The sequence below is a fragment of the Hemicordylus capensis genome, chromosome 2 (assembly GCF_027244095.1).
Source record: "Hemicordylus capensis ecotype Gifberg chromosome 2, rHemCap1.1.pri, whole genome shotgun sequence".
Lineage (NCBI taxonomy): Eukaryota > Metazoa > Chordata > Lepidosauria > Squamata > Cordylidae > Hemicordylus > Hemicordylus capensis.
In genome coordinates this window covers 383,499,374-383,522,141 of record NC_069658.1, presented here as the reverse complement: position 1 = coordinate 383,522,141, position 22,768 = coordinate 383,499,374, and the positions used below count along the sequence as shown (strand labels likewise).

The 22,768-nt window shown below is 48.0% G+C and overlaps 1 protein-coding gene across 2 annotated transcripts in view; it reads right to left on the bottom strand.

The window, feature by feature from the left end:
- The window catches only part of USP43 (ubiquitin specific peptidase 43), a 141,196-nt gene that overhangs the window by 19,172 nt on the left and 99,256 nt on the right, over window positions 1-22,768 (bottom strand). For both annotated transcript variants that reach the window (XM_053291042.1, XM_053291043.1), the window contains exons 7-8: window positions 19,202-19,364; window positions 13,830-13,941 (exon numbers count right to left, since the gene is read on the bottom strand). In XM_053291042.1, the coding sequence (XP_053147017.1) occupies window positions 13,830-13,941; window positions 19,202-19,364 (275 nt within the window). The remainder of the gene's footprint in view (window positions 1-13,829; window positions 13,942-19,201; window positions 19,365-22,768) is intronic.

The window sequence follows — 22,768 nt, the reverse complement described above, 5'->3', positions numbered from 1 at the left end:
TACTCCGCCGGGTATACCAACTTTTGGCAAAGTGAGGGCAAAACCACCTGGAACAGAAGGACTGCTTCCACCTGCAGGGATCCCAATCTGGTCTGCACTGGCAATTCATATGCGCCTTTGCCATGTTGTTGTCTGTGCATATCAACAAGTGTTGATGGACTGGAACGCCCAGAGTGCCATCAAGATCACTCAGAGCTCCAGCCAATTGATAGAGTTAAAGTAAAGTTGTGCCGCTGAATGAGTGTTGACTCCTGGCAACCACAGAGTCATGTGGTTTTCTTTGGTAGAATACAGGAGGGGTTTACCATTGCCTCCTCTCGCTCAGTATGGTGATGCCTTTCAGCATCTTCCTATATCGCTGTTGCCTGATATAGATGTTTCCCATAGGGATTCGAACCAGCATCCTCTTGCTCCCTAGGCAAGTTACTTCCCCGCTGCGCCATTAGGTGGCTAGCCCGTTGATACTGTGCTGTGTTTCGTCTTTTGACCATTTTCCTTGAGCTGACTCATGGAGGTAGTGGGTACCTCACCTGTTGTGTGGCGATGATGATCCAGGGTGGATCCAGGAACTCCTTTCCCACCAAGAGGTATGGAATAGTTGTCCCCCAGTGCAAGAACTGAGGTACCAGAGGCGTCAGGGTGACCAATCTGCTGGATTTTACTGCAATCTTCGGATGGAATGGTAGAAGAAACCACTGCAGGGGCCTCAGATGAAAGTATGCCCATGGCACCACCTCCATGGCTGCCACCATCAGCCCCAGGATTCTGGAAAGGGAGAGCAGTGGAAGGGACCTCTGTACTAGGGCTTGTCTCACTCCATTCTCCAGAGTGAGCCTGTGCTCTGGGGGTAGGAACAATTCGTCCCACAGCATGTCTATCAGAACGCCCAGATGGAGCAGTTGGTGAGATGGGGTGAGCTGGCTTTTCTCTCTGTTGATCAAGAAGGTCCTAGAGCACCTGAAGGATGCTTTGTAGGTCCCTGTCTGAAGTGAAGGAGATTTTAGCAACAGATCATGCAGAAACGCCAATATCCTTATGCCCAGGAGGTGGAGATGCTCTAAGAATGGTGAGCAGATTATTGTAAGTACACAAGGTGCTGAGGAGAGGCCAAGAGGCCTTGCATTGGCAATGCACACCTGACTGTCCTGATGTATTAGGATGGCCAGTAAGCCTCTTTAGGTCCATTGCCATTAGACAGTCAAGAAGTTGGAGGGCCTCCGCAATTGATCTTAGGGACTCCAAGCTGAATTTCCACTTTTGTATGTAGCAGTTGAGAGTTTTAAATCATTTTAAACAGGGAGCCATCATTTTCAGGGACCATGAAAATGATGGAGTAGATGCCTGTACCCCATTGAACTGTTGGGACACGCTCTATGGCCTCTATTGACAAGAGATGCTAAATTGCCCATGAGACCCTTGTGTTTTAAGGGTAGGTTGGAGTGGGCAGGAAGCATTGAGGGGGATTTGTGTCCTGCTTTTAGGGAGCAGCCCACCTCGATGGAGGTAAGTACCCAGTGGACAGATGCGGTGCACTCCCAGGTGTGCAAGTGTGCAGAGAGATGACCACCAAAGAGCACCCCCCACCCCGCATCAGAACTGCTGCTTAGTAGGCTTGAGCCTGAAACAGCTCAGCCACATTTCGGCGGCAGTGGCTCCTTAAGGGCGGGGAAGGGTGCACTTACCCCTCCTGCCGCTTTCCCCCCCACCGGCGCTTCATTTTTACCGAAACCCATGGGGCGGTAGCGTACCTCCCTGCTGCCCCTTCCCCCTTTCATTGCCATAAGCGAAAGTAGCGGCTGTGCGTGCGCCTGTTGAGTGTACAGCAGATGGACACACGCATGCGTGCGACGGGTGCATGTGCAGCCGCTACTTCCAGCAACTTATGCCAACGAAAGGGGGAAGGGGCGGCAGGGAGGTATGCTGCCTCCCCATGGGTTTCGGTAAAAATGGAGCACCGGTGGGGGGAAAGCGACAGGAGAGTTAAGTGCACCCTCCCCCGCTGAAAGGGCCTCGGCTTCCAAAATGTTTTGGAGGCCTCTATAATGGCCTCTGAAACGTTTTGGACTCAAGCCTACTGCTTAGACTGCTTGGGGGAGGGGGGGTGTTGAAGGCTGTCCTGTTGCTGAAGCCCTGTCTGGAAGGCCTGGATCTGTTCCAGGAGGAGTGCTGTGACCTAAAACTTCGATCCCTACCACCAAGGAAGGATGAGGGAGCGAAAAAAGGGCTGAGAACAGTCTCCTCCCTTTTGTGCACTCCGGTTTACATGTCAGGCATAGCATAGCTTTCTTCTTATCTTTTGACTCTATGAGGATTTCTTTTAAGGCCTCATCCCCCCAAATTTTTTCCCCTCTGAAAGGTACTGCTGTGAGGCTGCTTTTGGAGGTATCATCAGCCTGCCAATATTTCAACCATAAATTACAGCAGCTCACTACTGAAGCCATTGCTGTCTGTGATGTAAGGCGAATAGAGTCAAGAGTGGAAGCCGAGATAAAGGCCAGCGCTTCATATAATTTTATGAGTGTTTGCCTCATGCAAGCGATACCAGAGTTTGGTTCTTGTATTAAGCCATCTAGCCAGATGAAGGGTTCCCTGGCTACCATAAAGGCAGCTGTGGAAGCTCTCATCACTAAGGCAGCCAAATCATGAGTGCGCCTCATGCCCCTTCCAGGTGTTTATCATTAGGGGCTTTTAGGAAGGGTTCCCCATCCCAGGGGAGGACCAATCTCAAATCATCACCACCCTCAGAGCATCTGTTGGGGTGGGGGGAGGAATATAATTTGTTAGCTATTGCTGAGTTATTTCGATTGGAAGTGGGAAGTTTTCATTCCACCTTTGATGCCTCCATGAAAAAATTGGAACTGGAAGGGTCATATTATTCATCCTTGGGCTAGGAAACACCAGCATACTTTTACTTGGTGGCTGGAGACATGGGTGGATCATGTCCAAATTATGTATAGACTTATTCATTAGTGGGACAATGTCCAAATAGCGGAAAAATCTATGCTAAGCAGCTGAACCTTCTGGTTCTTGCCCGTCAGACCACTCCCCTTCTTCTCTGTCTGGGTGTTTAGGGTCTGGCACACCAGAGGGTCCCCTGGGCCCTCTGGGGAATCCTCCATTGGGACGGGCTCCTCATCCAAGTGGATAATAGGTCTCGGGGTAGATGGAGGTTTAGCTAGAGGATTCTGAGGAGTACTTCTGGGTGGGTGGGGGGGGGGGGGCGCTCTGGTACCCTGGGGGTTGGCCTTTGAGGGTCAAGCAAGTCAGGGCCCAAGAGTTCAGAAGTGTGTACGATCTTTTCCCTTTTACTTAGATCTAGACTTCCCCTTTTTAGATTTCTTAAAATGTATTTTTTCGCTTTTCCTGTGCCTTTTTAGGGGCAGAGCTCCCTGAAGCAGAGGATGAAGCGCTTGAGGGAGAAGGTGGTCCCCTTCTAGCCTGCTTTTTAATTGGTCGTAATGTTCAAATGAGCGTGCCAGCAAATCTACAAACCAATAACACCAATGAGGTGGCATGTCCGTAGGCATCTGGTTTAAAGTCTGCTGAACCAGCGTAGGCTGGGACGTTTCAGACCCCCCTGGGGCTTGCTAGGGCAGGGAAGAAAGCAGAGGAAGGCCCAGCATGGGTCGAACTCACCAGTTGGCTGTCTGCTCTTGCCACGGCACTCTTGGTGACCACCATCCTTGCTCCCAAGGAGGCCTTTGCAGCTGGGCCCTGGCCAGATCCTGCACCCTCCAGTGTGGCTACAGCCTGTTCACTGGTGGCCCAGCGCTTGACCTTTTGCCATGCCTGACATGCCGCTGGTGGAGGCAGTAATGGCCAGCAAGGAAGCTGGGTCATTCCCAGTAGCCGTGTGCTCCACAAGGTTCGGGAGAGCGAGTGGAGATGGAGGTGCTGCTGCTGCTCAGGCTGCCCCAACTGTGGGGAGTGGAAGCAAGGCGGCTGCCTGGTCCACTCCCTCCAGCTCAGAATCCCCCTTTTTGCAGGCGTTTGCCCAAACTCACAGCCAGATGGCAGGAGATTGGGGCTTTCACACTCTCTGGAGCTCTGGGGCTCTCCAGGCAGTTGTGATAATGCGGCCTCCTGGGTGACTTACTGGCTGCCTGCATGGCCTTTGGAAGGCCTTGCTGGTGCTTTCCCTTTGGGACCCAAATGTGAACTTTGCATTTAGCTTGGTCCTTGCAGCAAAGGGCAAGAAAGACGACAAGAAAAAGCAGTGGAGAAAGGAGGGGGGAGGGGAGCAAACCTGGATGGCTGGATTGAGTAGAATCAATTCCACTCTCTTGCCTATCTTGCTGCAGGCATCCTTGACTTATCTTACAGCTCCTAACCAGGGTTTATTTAGTGCAAACAATGTAGCAGGCACCTCGAGAACTACAGCTGTTGTACAGGTCCAGCTAGAAGGCTCTCAAGTCTGTTGTAGGTGGGCAAGATGGAAGTGGAAGGAGGTGTCCACAATGGAGGAGAAAGATTACACATGCTAGGGTCAAGGGAATGTCCCATTCTTGGTCCTGCTGCTCTCCAATATTTAGTCCAAATCTATCATTGGATAAATATATCCATCCTTCTTGGATCTATGTTGCCACAAAACAACACCCCCCACATCATATTATCCTTTTCGACCTCAATATTTCCTTGAATGCTGAACATACCCAGTTCCAGTTACCTCTTAGGAAGAGGGGGGCAATGGCAGCTGTTTGCTTGAGGAATGGGAGCCCAGCTTCTGTCACTCTCCAGGAACTCTTAGCATAAAATGTTCAAAGTCAAATCCTAGCCTCTCAAAACCAGGAAGCCAGCATAGAATTAATAAAATTTGAAAGCCAAGTCAAAGAAGGGTGCTTTATCTTCAAATTCTTCTCCGGGGCTGCATGAGAAGTTCTACTGTTCTGCACCAGACAGGTACTGGTAATCAAATGACCAGAAACATTAAAATAAGGCTTTTGTCACCGTCTGTTCAAGGCACATGCAGATAGGGCTGTCAACCTATGCAAGGACAGAGGGCCAACTGAAATAAATAGTCTGCCCTCAAAAGACCTAAATGGGATTCATAAGACAATGCTAAACATGACTCTGCTGATGGCTGGGACCTGGTCAACTCCCGGAATGAGTGATTAACAGGAGCTATTAAGAGACTCAAGCTCAAGCACCTTCTCTCACAGCCTCACATATAGCTCCGATGGAGGAACTTGAAGAAATGAAACAGGTTGGGAGGTAATTTAATACAACTGGCAGAAAGTTTGCATCAAATCTGACTGGGGCACAAGAATCCATTCGCAGTTCTAGAAGGTGGTGGCAGCAGAGACATACAAATCATTTTCTCTTCCACCATCACATCTGCAGAATTGCATCTACTCAACCTGTTCCGGATGTTACATGAGCCTTAAGGAAGAGCCACCAGAGGGTGAACTATCTTTGGCTTACTGTGATGATTTTGCACAACAATATTACTTACACACACACACACACACACACACACACACACACACACACACACACACACCCCATTTAATTGTAAACCGCCCTGAGCCATTTTTGGAAGGGTGGTATACAAATCAAATCAAATCAAATCAAATCAAATCAAATCAAATCAATCAATAAATTTATATATATATATATATATATATATATATATATATATATATATATATGTATATATGTATATGTATATGTGTGTGTGTGTGTGTGTGTGTGTGTGTGTGTGTGTAATCTCTCTCTCTCTCTCTCTCTCTCTCAAATTTTACTATGCTTTTTGTTACCACTATTCGGCCTGATTTAAGATTTCTTTACTTCATGAGCTGAGCTTCAATGAGGGATGGGGCCCATTTTAAAATCTTGTCATCTTGTCTCTGGGTCCACTCCAACCTTGCTACGCCCCTGACCCCAGGCTGCTTCAGCTCTTAGCTACTCCATTCAGTCCCTCCTCCCCCAAAAACCCTCCGTCTCCCTCTATTCATCTGACCCAATACTGCTTGTCTGTTTCAAGCTGCTTCTTTTGTTCCTCAGCACGTAAGCACACGTTGCTGGTTTGCCAGCATTAACGAGGGCAGTCATCCAGTGTTCCTCAGAAAAATTAACATTGTGCAAGATGACCCATCCAGTGTCAGCCATGCATCCAGCCTTCCCCTTTTAGAGAAGTTGACTGAGCATGTGATAGCAGAGCAATTGCAATCATTTATCAGTGGAACGCTTTTCTTGGCCCTTCACAATCTGGATTTCAGCCTTGTTGTGGAACTGAGGCAGCATTAGTGGCCTGATCACTAATCTTTGTCCAAAGGTTGATAGGGAGAACACTTCCTTGTTGATTCTTTTAGACCTCTCAGTCACCATCAGGGCTACTGTTACCCATATAGCCCATTTGGGGGCTCCTGCACCTGATTTGGAGCTATAGGCTTGTAGTTTCCATTTTTGTCTCTCTGAACCCACAGGATCGTGAGTTCACCATTTGGTTCACATGAGCTAACTCATGGGGTATGTCACCTGACACGTAGCTTGGGCAAGGTGGCTCTAGGTTAAGTTTAACCTACGACTGCAGGAGGACTATCCCTCTGCTTGCCTCCCTGATTTCAATCCAGATGGGGAAGCTAGAGCAGACACAAGTTAATTAAGCACTATTCTTCTAAAGAACTAGACAAATGCTCTCGCCCTATGTTGGCAGGTTGGATCAGTTCAAGCTTATCACCTTCACAGGAAGGAATGAGATAAGAGGTAACAGTTACATCTCCTTCTCTAACACAAGTGTTAATGCCTGGCTTGAGGCATGGGAAACAAGCTTGTTAAAAAATTCCTAGACACTCCCAAGGTCCTTCCTGACCACAAGAAAAGCTCTGACATGCGCCCATTTCATTCCCCCCCTACACAGGTTTCTTAACCCATTCATCTCGTTGTGCTGGCAGAAGCACACCCAGCGAAGTTTGAATTGGACACAATGTATTCCTTTGTTCATCACCATTGTCATCCCTTCCAACAGAAAGATGTGGTCAGCATTCCGCCACAGGGCAAGTTGCTGTCTATTTCTAGCCAAGACACAATCAATCTGTGTGCCTCTTCCTTGGATTCACCAGTTGCATGTTTGTGCATTTGGGCATTAGCTACACCATCTTGCTTTGCTTGGACTCTCATGCCCATCGCAATTGCCCTGCTTCCAAGCCTGATCTGTGTAGCGCACTTGGCTGCTTCCAGATACTGGTCTCCCAAGATCAGACCCTTTTTGGATTTTACCTGGTTCTTGGATCTTCGTGTGGCACTTGGGTCCCTGCTCCCACCTTCTGCCTGTCCCAGAAGAAAGAGGTCCCTCGACATCGGCTGAGCTACAAGGGTCCACACACCCCACTCAACAGAATCTCTGCTCTAAAGCCTCTGGCTCCCCAGTTCTACTGTGCTTGCTCTCTCGCTCTCTCTCAAAATCCACAGCTGTTCTCTGACCATTTTTCTGGTCAGCCTTGAGTGAATTTAATTTGGATCGCAAGCCAAAATGCCTCTTCATGAGCCTCAAATTAGTCCTATTGTTTTATTAGCCTTGTTAGTTAATATTGTGATACTTGCTAATCAAGATTTCTTTCCTGTACCCTGAAACCCCTAAATAAACCTGATTCTGTTTTTGAACTTCAAGCTCTCTGTCGGTTATTTCTGCAGCCGAAGCTTTGCACAAATTTATTCTGAAAATGAGCTGCTCTATTTAAACTTGATAGTTTCCCACACAAGCCCAAAAGTAGTGTTTGCCAATTCCCCCAGAAACAGTATTATTAACAGTACTTAGATTTGGTCCTCCTGCAGATGTTGGCCTACAACTCCCATCAATCTGACTATTGGCCTGTGGCCGAGGATGCTGGGAGCAGTAATCCAAAAATAGCTGGAAGGCTGCAGTTGAGTAGTCCTGCCAGAGATCATACCACACCTTTAGACTAGCTTGAACATTTAGATCAGGTCAGAGGTGGGCAAACTTGGCTCTCCAGCTGCTGCTGAACTACAGTTCCCATCACCCTCTGCTGCAGCTGGGGGATTAAGAGAGCTGTAATTCAGCAACAGCTAGAGAGCCAAGCCAAGGTTGCTGGTCTAGAATGTAGCCACTGGAGGAGGCTAGCTCAGCGACATGGGAAATGGTCTGTAGTGCTCCTTAGAATTTGGTGTTATCGCTGATGTGCTCAGTATGAAGCTGCTGAGAAAGGTTATCTGGAGTTTTGGGACTGGGCATCATCAATATTTTAGATCTAAATGTGGTATAAACATACTTTCGAATAAATAAGTTAAACATGCTGATGAAATCCAGCTCTCTCTCCCTCTCTCAGCATCCAAAAGCAGCCATCTCAATCTAAGCCTGCACCTGGAAGCTTTGGGCAAATGAATGTGGTTAAACTTGTGGGCAAGAGAATGTGGTGGAAGTGGTGCACACTCCATCTGCACAGACTTGGAATCCAGGAATGCTTCTAGAACAGCAAGAGGCTACAGGCCACCCTCCAGCCTCAGCGGCAAGATGCCTCTAAAAACCAGTTGCAGCGGAGCAACAGCAAGAGAGAGGGCATGCCCTCACCTCTTGCCTGTGGGCTTCTCAGAGGCATCTGGTGGGCCACTGTGTGAAACAGGATTCTGGATTGGAGGGGCCTTGGGCCTGATCCAGCAGGGCAGTTCTTATGTTCTTAAGAAGCAACAACAGGCCAGAGCACCTTTCTTTTAGCTGAACGTATTGCTCAGGTTCTGAGGCTTTTTGGAGCATGCAGATCTCACCACACTTCTTCATATGTTTGTAACCTCAAGAATTCTCTACTGCAATGCATGCTCCATGAGGCTGCCCTAAAAATGACCCAAAAGCTACAGTTGGTGAAGAATGCCTCCTAATTAATATGGGGAAGTGAAAATACTAGTGGCAGCTGGTACAAACAAGGTGGGAGGGGGAAGACAGGTCACAGGTGTGGTACATGATGCTCCCATCCCAACTACCTCTCTCCCATGGCTACCTCCTGCCCAGTGGGCTGGTGATTCACTCAGTTGGGGACTGAACTTCCCAGTTGGGCAGATGAGGAGCTCATAAGAACATAAGAACAGCCCTGCTGGATCAGGCTCAAGGCCCATCTAGTCCAGCATCCTGTTTCGCACAGTGGCCCACCAGATGCCGCTGGAAGCCACAGGCAGGAGTTGAGGGCGTGCCCTCTCGATCCCTAACTAGGCAAATTACCAGTCGGCCGGGCTCGGGGCAGGGTGGGACAAGCTTGGGAGAGAGAGGTAGCCAGGGTGGGGCAGAACAGGAGCATCATGCACCACACCCGCGGCTTATTCTTTGCCCTGGCTCATTTGCAGCAGCCACCACTGGGGAACACATTTGACCAGTTTGCAGCACTGCCTGTCTATGAACTTTAAAACTGGATACAAGGGCCTGGGGCTCATCTTTAAAGCCCTCCGTGGGCCTGGGACCAACCCGGAGGCTGCCTTTCCCTGCACAGCCCCTCATGCTAGTTCTAATCCTCTGATCAGGTCCTGCTCTCTGTGCCCTGGTGACTCAAGGGAAAGCGTTCAACTGCTATCAGCAGGGTTTTCCCCACCACTGATTCAACTCTTTAGAATTATTTGACTATGGGGGTCAAGAGGGTTGCTACCTTCATGGGTTTTCAGAAGAATCATAAAGCCTATTTACTCTGGGTGGCTTTGGGAGACGGATTCCTGGGAGGGTTTTGATTTCTTTTCATTGCTAATTGTTGGATTTGTTGCTCTCTAGGATTCATATTTAATTGTGGTTTTAAATTATTTTATTGTATATAGACCACTAAGAGGAAAACCTGTATGTAAATATTTAAAACAGCTAGCTAAACACATCCATCCATAATGAAATAAACTAAGAGGGCTGGATGCACAGAGTGGGTCCTATTCTGCCTAGCCCTTACTTTAAGGGAGATGCCTTGCTGATAGAGCAAAGTGCACAATCACATCCTCCGTAGTAGAGGCAGGTCTCCTCTGCTTCCTCACAGTTCATATTAACCCCATGGCTCACTGAAGGCATGGAAGCAACTGCCCAGCCTCCACCTCAACTGGACACAAACTGTTCCCTCCGTTCCCTGCTTAAGGAGGTGTCTGAACAGCGAATCTATTGCTGTCAGAATGGCCTGCCTTTGAGTCCAACATCTGCTGCCTGCAAGTCTCATTATGCATCACATTTCAAGGTGACAACCGAGCGAAGGGGCAGTGAAGTCAGCAGGGAGTCTTTCCATTTCCGGCACTTGCAGCTTGACCAAGGTGCTGGAGTTAGAGAGCTCATTTTGGAGCCAGTATTATGAAGCCAATTCATTAAGACTTCATGGATCACAAACCTCCTCTCGCTGCCTGGCCGGCAAGGGGAAAATGTCTTGGCTCTTGATGCCTCCTGCGAGGAGCATGGTCCTGCTAGGTAGCTCCATCTTAATATTTCATGTCAAGCAGCCACGGGACGGCTCCCTTGCGGATGAACTGTGCTGCTGGCTCACCACTCTCCGTGATTCTTTTGCAAAACCAGCTGCTGCTGCTGCTGCCGCCACTACTGCCTTTATAGCATGAGGGGGAAAGCAAATGCAGCACACTGCAGAAATGCCCTGTTGCTCCCATCAGTACCGGCACTTGCCATCAAAAACCAGACCACCACCAAACACCCAGGGCTATGCCTGGTAAGCTGAGCTAGTGTCTCTGTCACTATGGTGAGGAAATATTAGTCATGTATCAGCTGCATATGACCCATGGGGGTTGGTGGGGAGCAGGCAGTTTGCAACATCTAAAGACTGCAAAACAATTTGGGGAGGATCTAGTAACCTGGAACCCAAGGGTTGAGCTACACTTAAAGTAAGTATGCTAATTAGTGCTTCAAAGCTTGGTTTTTCATTTTACTCTAAATGGCAGTTTGGGAGTGGAAGTATGGCATATTGAAACTGTGGAGGGCTTTAACTTCTCCCTCTCTCTCCATTGTCCTGATCTGGACTTGAGTCCCCCACAGCCACTATTTCCTCCAAGAATGAATGTTCCCCTTGGTGCCAATGGGAACTTTACTCCTGGCCAAATAGCAGCTGCAGGTGTTTGTGGGGTGGGGCACGATCTGGATCAAGACCACAGCAAGAGAACCATTCTTACACCGGCATGCCATGATTTCAATTTGTATCCTCCCTCCGCCCCTCTTGCAGGCTGCTAGTAAAACAAAACAAAACAAAACAAAACAAAGCACAGAAGGGTTGCCTGCTTCTTGCAATGTGTTGTCTGAACCCTATTCAGAATCAGAGATGGATTCAAATCACCAAAGAGTGGAGTCAAATAACCAAAAAGCTGCCTCATGCCTGCCTTATGACTTAGGGAGGCCTTCCATGCAGGCAGCTAGTCCCGCATAGAGGCTCACCAGACCAAGCATCCAGTCCTCTCCATGTCACTACAGGCTTGAAATGGCATGCTGAGTAGCTGCCGACACTAGGCTACTCACCCCATACGAGGCCATCTCCATGTGGTCAGCTTTAAAACCACCATGAGGCTGACTGACCTGGCAGGCCATTCAAGCAGATATCACAATGCAAGGAATAAAGGGAGGCCCAGTTTCACCTTCAGTCAGTCAGTCAGACCGACTCACAGGATGAAGGTAGCTGAAAGAGTGTGAATGGCCCAATGACATGTTTTAAGGCCAGCAGGATGTACTGGCGCCTGAACCCGGATTCATTAACTGGACACTTTAAGGAGGGGAGTTATTTTCTTCTGAACAATTCATTATTATGAGCATTCATGCAATGGACTTAATGGATCAACAGGTATTGATGAAGAAGGTGTGTGTGTGGGGGGGGAACCACAACTGACCACCCACCTTTACTTACAGCAGGCACCCCAAGTCCCTGAGGCTTCACAGTAGGAGAACAGAATGACCCATAAAATCTACCTCAGTACTCAGAATAATATCTCACTGGCCCTCCTACTTTATTTTAACCACATCACATAAGAGCTGGACTTTGGAGCTTGTATTCCATCCCAGAATATGTAAAATAATAATAGAGTATCTTTGAGCATCTGCGTGCAGCCTAAGCATACGCAGAGTTGGATGCCTAGAGAGCCAAATTCCTCGGGGAATCCCCCAATGCACCATACTCATCATGAGGTGCACTGTGGGATTCCTGGAGGCCGGGAAAATGAGTCCTGGCCTCCAGAGATCCACGCTGCACAGAGCAGCATGGATTGTATGGGCACACAAGGATACACTGAAGAGGACATTGCCAATCATCTGGGGGACAAGGTACGTCCTTCCCTGCCTCCCGTCCACTCTGCCCACCCTCCCCGCTCCTATTATGGTCACGTGCACGACCTTATTGTATTCCTCAGGGACCATGCAAATACAAGCCTTCATTTTACATACAGTATACCCCACCCTTCGTAATGGCTAGCATTTCAGTAGTACAACATAATATGGAAATGTGATTCCTTGTCAAAAATTCAGCATATCCACAAAAGGGGAGATAGTCTATTTACACCCCCTGAGAAAGCTTTTACAACAAAGTCCATGCACTCGGCAATATTTACTACTGCAGCTTTTATTTTGAAAAGTTCAATCAGAAGCAATAGAGGGGATTAAAGGGCCAGAAGCAGGATTCTCTCCCTCCTGAGAGTACTACGTGGTGTCAATCATGCTGAGAAAAAAAGATCCCCTGAACATCTACCAGCAACTATCCTGGATGTGGATGTGATAATCAATCTTCATTTTGCACAGGAATTTAATTTTAGGTCCCTTGTGGCACCCGATTATGATTTAATAAGCTGTAATTTAATTAAAATGCTACCCACTTAGAACAAATCTGAGAGGCAAGTTAACACACACACACACAAATTAATGTAACATTTAAAATTAATCATGTGTCCCTATGAGGGATCTGGTGTCTTCAGAACTAGATCAAAAGTCTATAATCTAGCTACAGTCCAGAGTTGCCTAAGGATGAATGCAGTCTCTCCTGCCATGTCAGGATTCCCGACAGCTTCATAAGGGATTCTGAGATATGGGGTATAGTTTTGCCATATGTGCCTCAGCCTCTGACCATGAGCTCCCTCGAAGACTTACTGATTCTTGGTGCTCTGTTACTTCTTACATTCTATTTGGAGCACTGAACCTCCTAGAAGACACCATTGTCCTTTATACAGTGTGCCTCTCCTCCTGCCAGAAGCAATAGAGAATAGGGGTGTGCACAGAACCAGCTGGCCCGGTTTGGTTTGAGTCTGAACTGGACTCGAACTGGACCAGGCCAGTTCAGTCCAGCACCCCTTCAAACCCACCCCCTCAGTTTGGGGGGGGTACGCAGACTTTTTTTTTAATTAAAAAAATTTTTTTACCTTACCCCCTTCAGGGGAGTAGTTGGAGGCAGCGGGGTGTGTGTGTGTGTGTCTGCAGAGGTTCCCCCTCCCCCTGCCAGCCTCCCTTACAGCCCAAACCGGCCCGTTCGGCCGGCTCTTCAGCCCATTCGGGCCTCCCTCCCCCCACCCCTGGTGCAGCAAGGCCAACTGCAGGAGCGGTGACATCCAAAACGGCTGCTGCGCCGAAGGGAGAAGGCCTGAATGGGCCAAAAAGCTGGCCGAACAGGCCGGTTGGGGCTGTAAGGGAGGCCGGTGGGGGGAGGGGGAACCTCCACGTTCCACCCCGCTGCCTCCAACAACTCCCCCAAAGGGGGTAAGGTAAAAATATTGTTTCAATTTTTTTTTAAGTCCACGAGCCCCCTAATAGTCAGGAGGTGTTCGGTCTGGGGTCAGACTGAACAGGGGATGGTCCGGTTTGACCCTGAACCGTCAAACCTGTTTGCACATCTAACCCTAACCCTAATAGAGAAAAAGGGTTAAACCAATGAAAACCAGGACCGACTCACCTGCACTTGGGCCTCCCTTCTCATCAGATAGCGCATTTTGCCCAGGATGCACTGCTGCAGTTGATCCCATGACATGGCTCTGTCTTCCCGCATCAGCAGTGGAGGGCCAAATCTGAAAAACCATAGACCCTGCCAGTTAGACAGTCAGCATCTTAGTGCTTTAAGATGTGCAAGGATTCCAGCCTTCAGAAATCCCTGCTCATCTGATGAAACAAAGGACACTTGAACCTCACTCACTAAAGGAGATTTTCAAATTGCTATGGTACTTCCTCATCAGCTAAGATTTAGTGCACCCAATTGCCAGAAAACTGTCTCTCCAATGTCTCAAACCAATAGAAACATCACTGATTTTTACTGCAGTGGCTGGCAAACTTTGGGCAATTCACACGACCTACTGGGCCAGCAGGGGGAAGGCTTCCCAAACCTTGCCTTCTCCCCCAGACAATCCTTGTAGGCCTGGTGGGAGTGTGCTCCCACACAATCAGCACTGCTCCGTGCAGCACAGAGCAGGGCAAATTGCTCTGAGGCTGGGACCTGTTGTCCTGGCTTCCAAGAATCCCACAGTGCACCCAGCGCGGTACACTGGGGGATTCCCCCAGGGGATGGGTGCTCTAGGCACCCATCCCTGTGTCAGTGCAAGCTGCAAGCAGCTCTCGCTGACACACGATCCCAGAGCCGAGCTGCGGCACTGGGTTTAGTGCCGCAGTGCTGCTGGGATCCACATGGATTCCAGCAGTTTACATGGGCAGTCTAGCCCAGGCATGGCTGCTCGTGAGAACAGTCTCCTTGACTACTAACACAGCTAATATGTCAGTCAGCTAGGAAGCTTCACAAAACAGATACTCCAAGATCTAATACTTGCAGTTTTCTACAGTCACCTACCTTCCACAGTCATCTTGCATAGACCTATGGCTCTTCATAAAATATTGCTTCATTTCAGTGTTTATGGAGTACAATGTCAAGGTGTAACAAAATGGCATATTTGGGGTTGGAAGGATATTCTCCAGGCTGCTAATTCAGTTAGCATTTCAGTATTTCATTTTTAGTTTGTATTTGTTTGATTTATAGACCGACCTTCCAAAGGTGGTTCAGGGCGCTTTACATTAAAATGAAAAATACATAACAATTAAAATTAAAAACCAATTAAAAGCAGATTAAAATTACAATTAAAACTAGATAACATTAAAACTAAATATCATTAAAAGCCAGGCTAAAAAGATGGGACTTTAAGGCTCTCATGAAGGCCTCCAATGAAGACAATCCTCTTATATCTATGGGGAGTACATTCCACAATCCATGGGCGACAACAAAGAAGACCTTATCCCAGGTCGCCGATGAACTGCTGGCACCCAAAGACGGACCCTTCCTGATGATCTCAATAAGCAGGGGAGGTGGTCCTGTAGAGAAAGGTGCACTCTCAGGTAACCAGGACCTCAGCCATTCAGGGCTTCAAAGGTAACAACCAGCACTTTGTACTTTGCTGGGAAAAATATCGGCACAGCCAGTGCAACTGTTTGAGAACAGGTGTAATGTGGTCTCACCGGGATACCCCAGAGACCAATCTGGCATTTTGAACCAACTGAAGTTTCCGAACAACACTCAAAGGCAGCCCTACACAGTAGTCCAACCTGGAGGTTTATTTTAGGCCAGTTATTGACATAGTTGGTAAACTGAAGTCTAAACGGAAGTCCTGCTGTTGTTCTTGTGGGGGAGAAGTGTGCGCTTCTATCAGGCCATTGAGCTGAGTTCATTCTGAAAGTGCAGGTATGCAGCTTGCTCAGCCCACAGTTGAGTCATATAGTCACACTGGGCCACCTCCAGTCACAGTGGGCCACCTCCAGCCTCAAAGGCAGGATGCCTCTGGGTACCAGTTGCAGGGGAGCAATGGCAGGAGAGAGGGCATGCCCTCAACTCCTGTCTGTGGCTTCCAGCGGCATCTGGTAGGCCACTGTGCGAAACAGGATGCTGGACTAGATGGGCCTTGGGCCTGATCCAGCAGGGCTGTTCTTATGTTCTTATGTTCACAGTTCTGCTCCCAGGTTATCGGGCTGCCATTCCTGCATGACAGTGGCTGAGACATGAGACAGTGGCAGCTGCATTGCCATCTCAACTTCCTAGCTGAGCTCAGGCACATTTGTCAAGAAAGTTGGAGCACAACCGGCAGGAGGCAAGACAGGAAAAGGAGCGAGGAAAGGGCTCTCTGCAAGTGCTCTGCCTCTCCTGTCCATTCCTTTGGATGCACACTGCCCACTCCCTATCAATCAGATCTACTGGATGGCATCTGGCTTGGGTACAAGAAAGGGCCATGAGGCCTCCAATATCATAGTGGTGGGTCAAGAGGGTTTCTAAAATCGCACTCTCAGTTTTGCAGGTGTTAAACTAAGAGAAATTAAGCGTACTACAATGAAACTATGCACTACTTGTATTTTAAATAATTTTGTGGGCTCCCATCACTGAATTCTCTTTGAATGGAGCTCCTTCATCATGCTAAACCAGTTTTCTAGTATGCCAGAAAATCCTGTCTGCCCACTTCCAAAGCAATTTACATGTGTTTGATACAGCCATTTCTCATATTTCCAGGGGCTATCTAGTGATCTTTCTACACCTCTGTTTCTAATCATGATTAGTTGTCTGGAAATACTGCATTTTTACCATTAATATTTGCTCAGAATTTTCCCCTGATTAATCACCCTCATCTGGTGTGTCAAAATGGTGTAGTCAATAGTCTAGCATAAGACAGGTGAGCAGGAGAGAAGGAGCTCAATAAAATATGGGTTAAAGGCAGGCTTGCCTGGGGACTATGCAAATTGACTACAGGGAAAGTTAAACCTTATTTCCACTTCAAAGCCAAGAGTAATTATTTGAGGGAAAGCCTCATCTGGCCTGATAGGTCTGCATGAAATATTTGGCATAGGCAAGACTTTCACTCAACAGCTGGGGTTTTTTTTGGATGAAATACCTGGTTTCTAGATGGAAAGCTGTGTTCTTCTTAATTCTGTAACTAAAGGTAAATGTATCCTGGTCCTATATATCAATTCTAAGGTCAGAGAAAAAGGAGCAGGTTTATTTGTATATTTTCTTTATTTTTGTTTGCTCGTTTGTTTAAATGTAAACGTATTTTGCCCTAGGATTCAGAAGAGTGCACCTACCCCTTTTGATTTGAACAGCTAGATTTCATGCTTTAAAAGGCGTTTCAGGCTCAGAGTTGGCAGGTGAGACTCCGTTTTAAAAACCGAGGTGGTAATAACATAGCTCAGCCACACTGACAAATTGAAACTCTAGGCTTCTTAGGTCTGCTTGTGCAACTCACAAGAGTTTGTCTCGTAAGAGTTACAAAGATAATTACTCAAAATTAGAGGAAGAGGAGCCAAGAAATCTTTCATCCTTAAAGGGGGGGGGGAGAGACACGGGACCCCAGCTGCTCCACTGGAGAACCCCATGCTATCTAAACTAACAGAAGGCAGAAGAAGGACATAAGTCATGTATCTCATTCTGTAACATTCTCATACTTTCAATCGTTTCATTAGGGATGGGTCCGGACCGGTCCGGAGCGTGGCCCGATGGGAGGAGGAGAAGGAAGGCAGCCATGCTGTATGTGGGGGGAAGTCGCCTGGGAGCCGGAAGTGAGGGTGGGCTGGGCGCGGCGGCGCATCCTCCCTGGCAGAGCTCCTCTCAGTGGCTGCTGGTGGCACCGGGCGGAGAGGCGCCGGAGGCCGGCTTGGTGCTGTGCCGGCTTCTTGTTCGGGTTTACCATTGCCATCAGTAGTTACCTTTTAAAACGTGATTCCCTCAGCAACAGCATCTGCCCTTCGCAGAGCCGCGTGCGCGCCCCGTCCTGGAGGCGGCATTGCAGAGGGACAAGGGGCGGCAGGGAGGTATCCTGCCGCCCCAATTATTACAATAAATACGAGCCCTGGAGGGGGAAAAGCGGCAGGAGGGGTAAGTAAACCCTCCCCGCCCTTAAAGGAACCCACCCCACAGTGCCGGACCACAGCTCTGCGGTTCTGTGCACACCCCTACGTTTCATCTTTAGCATCATCTCGCTAATGTGTCTTGTATCCTGATCTCTGGCCCAGTCCCTTTTGGGGATGCAGCAACTGAGCTAGATGAATCTTCTTCCTCCCCTAGAGCTTAAGTTCATCCCTATGCTGTTTGGCTGAAAAAACAGGGTTTAAAGTGAGCACAAGTTTAGGAAAGAACCCGATTTCTAGGAAGCAATTCAGATTGTTTCGCCCCTGAAGCAGCATTTGGGGAAGGGGGAGAGGTAAAGGGATAGTGCTCTGCATAAAATGGAAATATTGCTAGATAAATTGCCCTCCATAAAGCTCAGCATGTTACAAGCTGTTTCCCAGCCGATGATGGTTTATTAGCCGCTGCAAGCATGCAGAGTGTTACTTAATGACATTTGAGATGTGCAATGTGAATTCATTACTGGCCTACAGTGCTTTTGCATCCAATTGCCTTCCCGCAAGCTCCTTGCAGCCATCAGCAGCTGCTAAGCCGAGTGCAGCTCCCCAATTTCCAGCATGGGAACAAATGGACTTTGGAAGGAAAAGAGCACGCACCAGACAGAACAGAGCGGCAAGCCAAATGGTCCCAAACAGAGCAATGGGGCTGGCTCAGGATGCTCCGTGGCTGTTGCTCCAGACCAGCTGCACAGCCTGATCTGGCAGGAGCAGCAGCAGCTCCGTTCCAAGCTCTTCGCTGTCAAGTGAAGACAATTAACTTGCCACCATGTTTGCTTCATCAGACCTACCATTAATGTTACAGAGTCCAGATGTTATGCCAAATGACACAAAGAAAACTGCTCTTAACAAGCCCAGCTGCTGCTTGTTTCCGGCTTTTCAGAGTTGCTGATTATCAGAAAACTCAAGCTAGGGACTAGGAGTCAAGGCAAGTAAACTCCTCAGCTTGAAGTGCCCTCCCTCTATGGAGAAACTGGGGCCTCCATGCGGCCTCCATGCTACACTCCATCAGCCTTATGGTATAATCACCACACGAGTGCGAAATCCAAAGAGCCCAGATTCAAAAAGCCTGTTTCACAAATGCATACAAATATCAGAAGTCCCATCAGAAGTGGCATTGGCCTTTTTTTTTTTTTAAACTGGCCAATGGCTTCCATGCTGACAAACCTAGCAAGGCCTAAAGGTAACTCTGCCTGTAGAGGCTGGCAGTGGCCTGAAAATGGGAATGAAGGGTGTGGGTCAAATCTGCTAGTGAACCAAGCACTGTTCTGGAGCCCGGATCTGTGTACAAAGCCTGGCCTCCTGCTCCAGCGCACCATTTCCTACTCCATGAATGCAGCCCAGAGGTTTGCTTCTGAAAAGAGAGAGACAGTTCGGGCAACAGTTCTTCTGTTTAGCAGCACTCACCTGACAGCCTGCTGCCCTGTCCCAGCTACATTGCAGACAAGGAGCAAGACTCTGCCCCCTGTCCCGTGGTGCAGGAACTCGGATGAAATGGCCCCATTGTGAGCTAAGCGCTGGCCTTCCGGCTCCGAAGAATTGGGAGAGGATGGGAGGCTGTGGGGGCAACCTGGAGAAAAGAGAGGAAAACACCAGTGAGGTAATCCTCAAGGCAGAGGCTGCTCTACTTGGCACCTAATCAGGGAATACTTTTAAGTGTGAAGATGGTGACATTCTTACAAATCTCTTGCCACAAAGCATCTTGGGAAGCATATTCTGTGACCCCCCCCCCAAAAAACCCGAGTATGTATGTGTTGGTTTGAGCGTGTGTGTGTGTAGTGGGGGGATTTGTTCCAGTGCCAATTACAAATAAGAAACCCCTTCATCCGCATGGGAGCTGATGCTGACTCCATAGTGCTATTCCATGTGGATGAGCTGTGGTTGTGAATAGTGCTGCCACACTGGTGGGCAGGATCATATGGCCTTTCCCAGCTAACTCATACCCTTTTGCTGGTAGGGTGGAAAAGACCCATGCAGTTTTGGACCTGTTAGGAACATAGGAAACTGCCATAGACTGAGTCAGACCATTGGTCTATCTAGCTCAGTATTGCCTTCACAGACTGGCAGTGGCTCCTCCAAGGTTGCAGGCAGGAATCTCTATGTGCAAAAAGACAAGAGTATCTGTTCTAAACAGCAATGGGACAAATTGTGGAAATGGACATCGGACGTAACCCCCCCGATTACCTGATGTGCCTTGAAATCCCCCACCCTCGAGTTACAGTACTACCTGCATATACTTCATAACCTTGTGGGTTTCCAAATCCTCATGTGTAAATCTGTGTAGATATATCATGTACAAACAACCACTTTGTATATAATTGTGCTTTGGCAACGTACTGTATGCTTTGGTAATTTGTTGGTTCAATAAAAATATCTTGTCCTATCTTGGAGAAGCCAGGGAGGGAACTTGAAACCTTCTGCTCTTCCCAGAGTGGCTTCATCCCCTGAGGGGAATATCTTGCAGTGCTCACACATCACGTCTCCCATTCAGATGCAACCAGGGCAGACCCTGCTTAGCTATGGGGACAAGTCATGCTTGCTACCACAAGACCAGCTCTCCTGTTCACAGGATTAGAGTATTTGCACACACATGCTGTAGCTATCTGGGATGGCATCATAGGGGAAACGGCTCCCCCATGACTAATGTGTGTGTGCTTGGGTTCAAAATTTTAAAAAGAAAAGTAATATAATCTTGTCAAAAAATACAGTCTGTATCTTGTGACATGAAAGAGGCAAGTCAAGATGATAAATAACTTAATAGTGAATCAAACAAATTAGCCAATTAACAAAATATTGAACAAAGTAACATCCCCCCTCCAAGAATTCACAGGGCACCATGCAAGGTTCAAACATATGGTTCACCAATTTAACAGAATTGGATTCAAATCTGCAGTTGTGAATCTGAAAATTGTCAGGGATAGTTTACACAGCATTATTATTTTTAGGCCCAAACAGCAGCTTCTTAAGTGTACTATGAATTCAGTGATCAGAGAGAAATGGCAGGGAACAATGGAGATCAGCATCATATTAACTCTTCCTCCCCCCCACCCCATCTATACTGATTTGAAGAGGACAAGAGCTTGTTTTTCCTGGAGAGTATAATCTAGTGCTTCTCAGTCCTCCTCACATTCATTTTTACATCCGTTTTCTGAAGCTTGTTATTATTTCACTTGCACAAGTGGAGAAAATACAACCAGGAAATAACCATGTCTCCCAGAGAGTCTGTGGTTGATACTGGGATGTGAACACATACCTTCCAATCAACACTCTTGCCCAAACCTACACTGATTTGGAATCTAAACACCATGTTGTTGAGGGAGGGGTAAGAAGGCTACGTTGATATGTGCACAGGTTGAAATCCAGCTTCTTTGCCTGACAATTTCATCCTAGGGCTCTTCAACCAAAGTTCTCAAAGCGGTTTATATAGAAAAATAAAGAATGCATAAATAAGATACTGAGGCGAGTATCATGATCAGTGAGACTCGCCAGGAAGGGGTTTGCGGGGACAGCGGGCTTAGCCTGCTCTCCCCCAGACGAGCAGGGAAGCAGATCGGCCGCCCACACGACTGCCGGTTCCATCACAGAGCCGGAGGGGGCTGGGGGATCGGGGGCCGTGCAGCCCCCAGCAGTTCCAGGATGCTGCGCACAAGTGCGTGGGGCATCCTGGAGAGACCCCCAGGGCAGGGGAGGCTGGTTTCAGCCTCCTGGCGGTGGTCTCCTCGTGTGCTGCCACGGTGCAGAGCTGCACCGCAGCAACTCACGATCGAAAAGATGGGGTTAGCGGAGTGCTCGCTCCGCTAACCTTGTCTAAGGGGAGGGGGGATTAGGAGGGTTTGCTGCTGGGAGCAGGCTAGGCTCTCTTAGCCCTCTTTTGCCCAATCAGAATCCCCTCACTATCTTTTCTTGATGCCATTCGCTGGTGTCTCCCTTCTATGGTTTTTTCTCTCTCCCGCCTTTTTCTTTCCTTTTTAAGATTTTGAGCACTCTGCGATTGGGAACTGTATTTTCATTTATTTTGTTATGTAAACTGCTTTTAGAACTTCTTTGTTGAGAAGCTGGATATAAACACTCTAAGCAACAATAGCAGCTCTTTTCATCCATATGTGGATGGAAATGTTATTCAGTCTTACTAAATACAGGTGGATAGACTGATCTGTCATCTTACTGTTTTTCAAACAGGGGTCATTTGGTAAAACCTCCTTTGTGAGAGCCATTTCCCATCAGGCTGGTTTCCATACAATGCTGAGCTTTCCAAAGCACCAGGAGGGCCCTTTATCTTAAAAGTCCCAGAGCCCTATCAAATCCCAGCACCATCTTGAAAGGCATCCACCTCCAGCACAGTACCTCCAGTGACTGTTGCTGGTGTCTATCTGATGTTTCTTTTTAGATTGTGAGCCCTTTGGGGACAGGGATCCCTCTTATTTATTTGTTATTTCTCGGTGTAAACCGCCCGGAGCCATTTTTGGAAGGGCGGTGTAGAAATTGAATGAATGAATAAATGAATGAATAAAGCACAGAGCACTGGGAAGTGTAGTCCTTCCCAGTACTTTCCAGCCTCCAAGCACTACATGTGTGCCTTCCAAGATGTCACTGGGGCATGTGAGAGCGCCATTTCCCTTAAAGGAGCTCACTGGTGCTGGGCAAAGGACAGCACTGCATAGTGGAAACAGTTGCCTCCATGTGGTCCCAGAGGGGCTATGCAGAATATTCAGCTTCAGCCAAAGCTTCTCACAAGCCTAATCAACAATTAGGCAGGGAGCCATACTTTGAGTTTGTGGGAGTAGCCAGTGGCTCACAGGCCTTGCAATGAAAAGCACTGGATTTAGAGTGGGCTGGATGAACACCACAATTCCATGCTAATACAGAAAAACATGACGTGTAGCACCAGATGCAGAACTTTGCTTTCCGAGAATCTCCGGTTTTGTCTCCTGCCCCCCATTTCATCCAGGAAGAGTACATTTCTAACCCTAATCA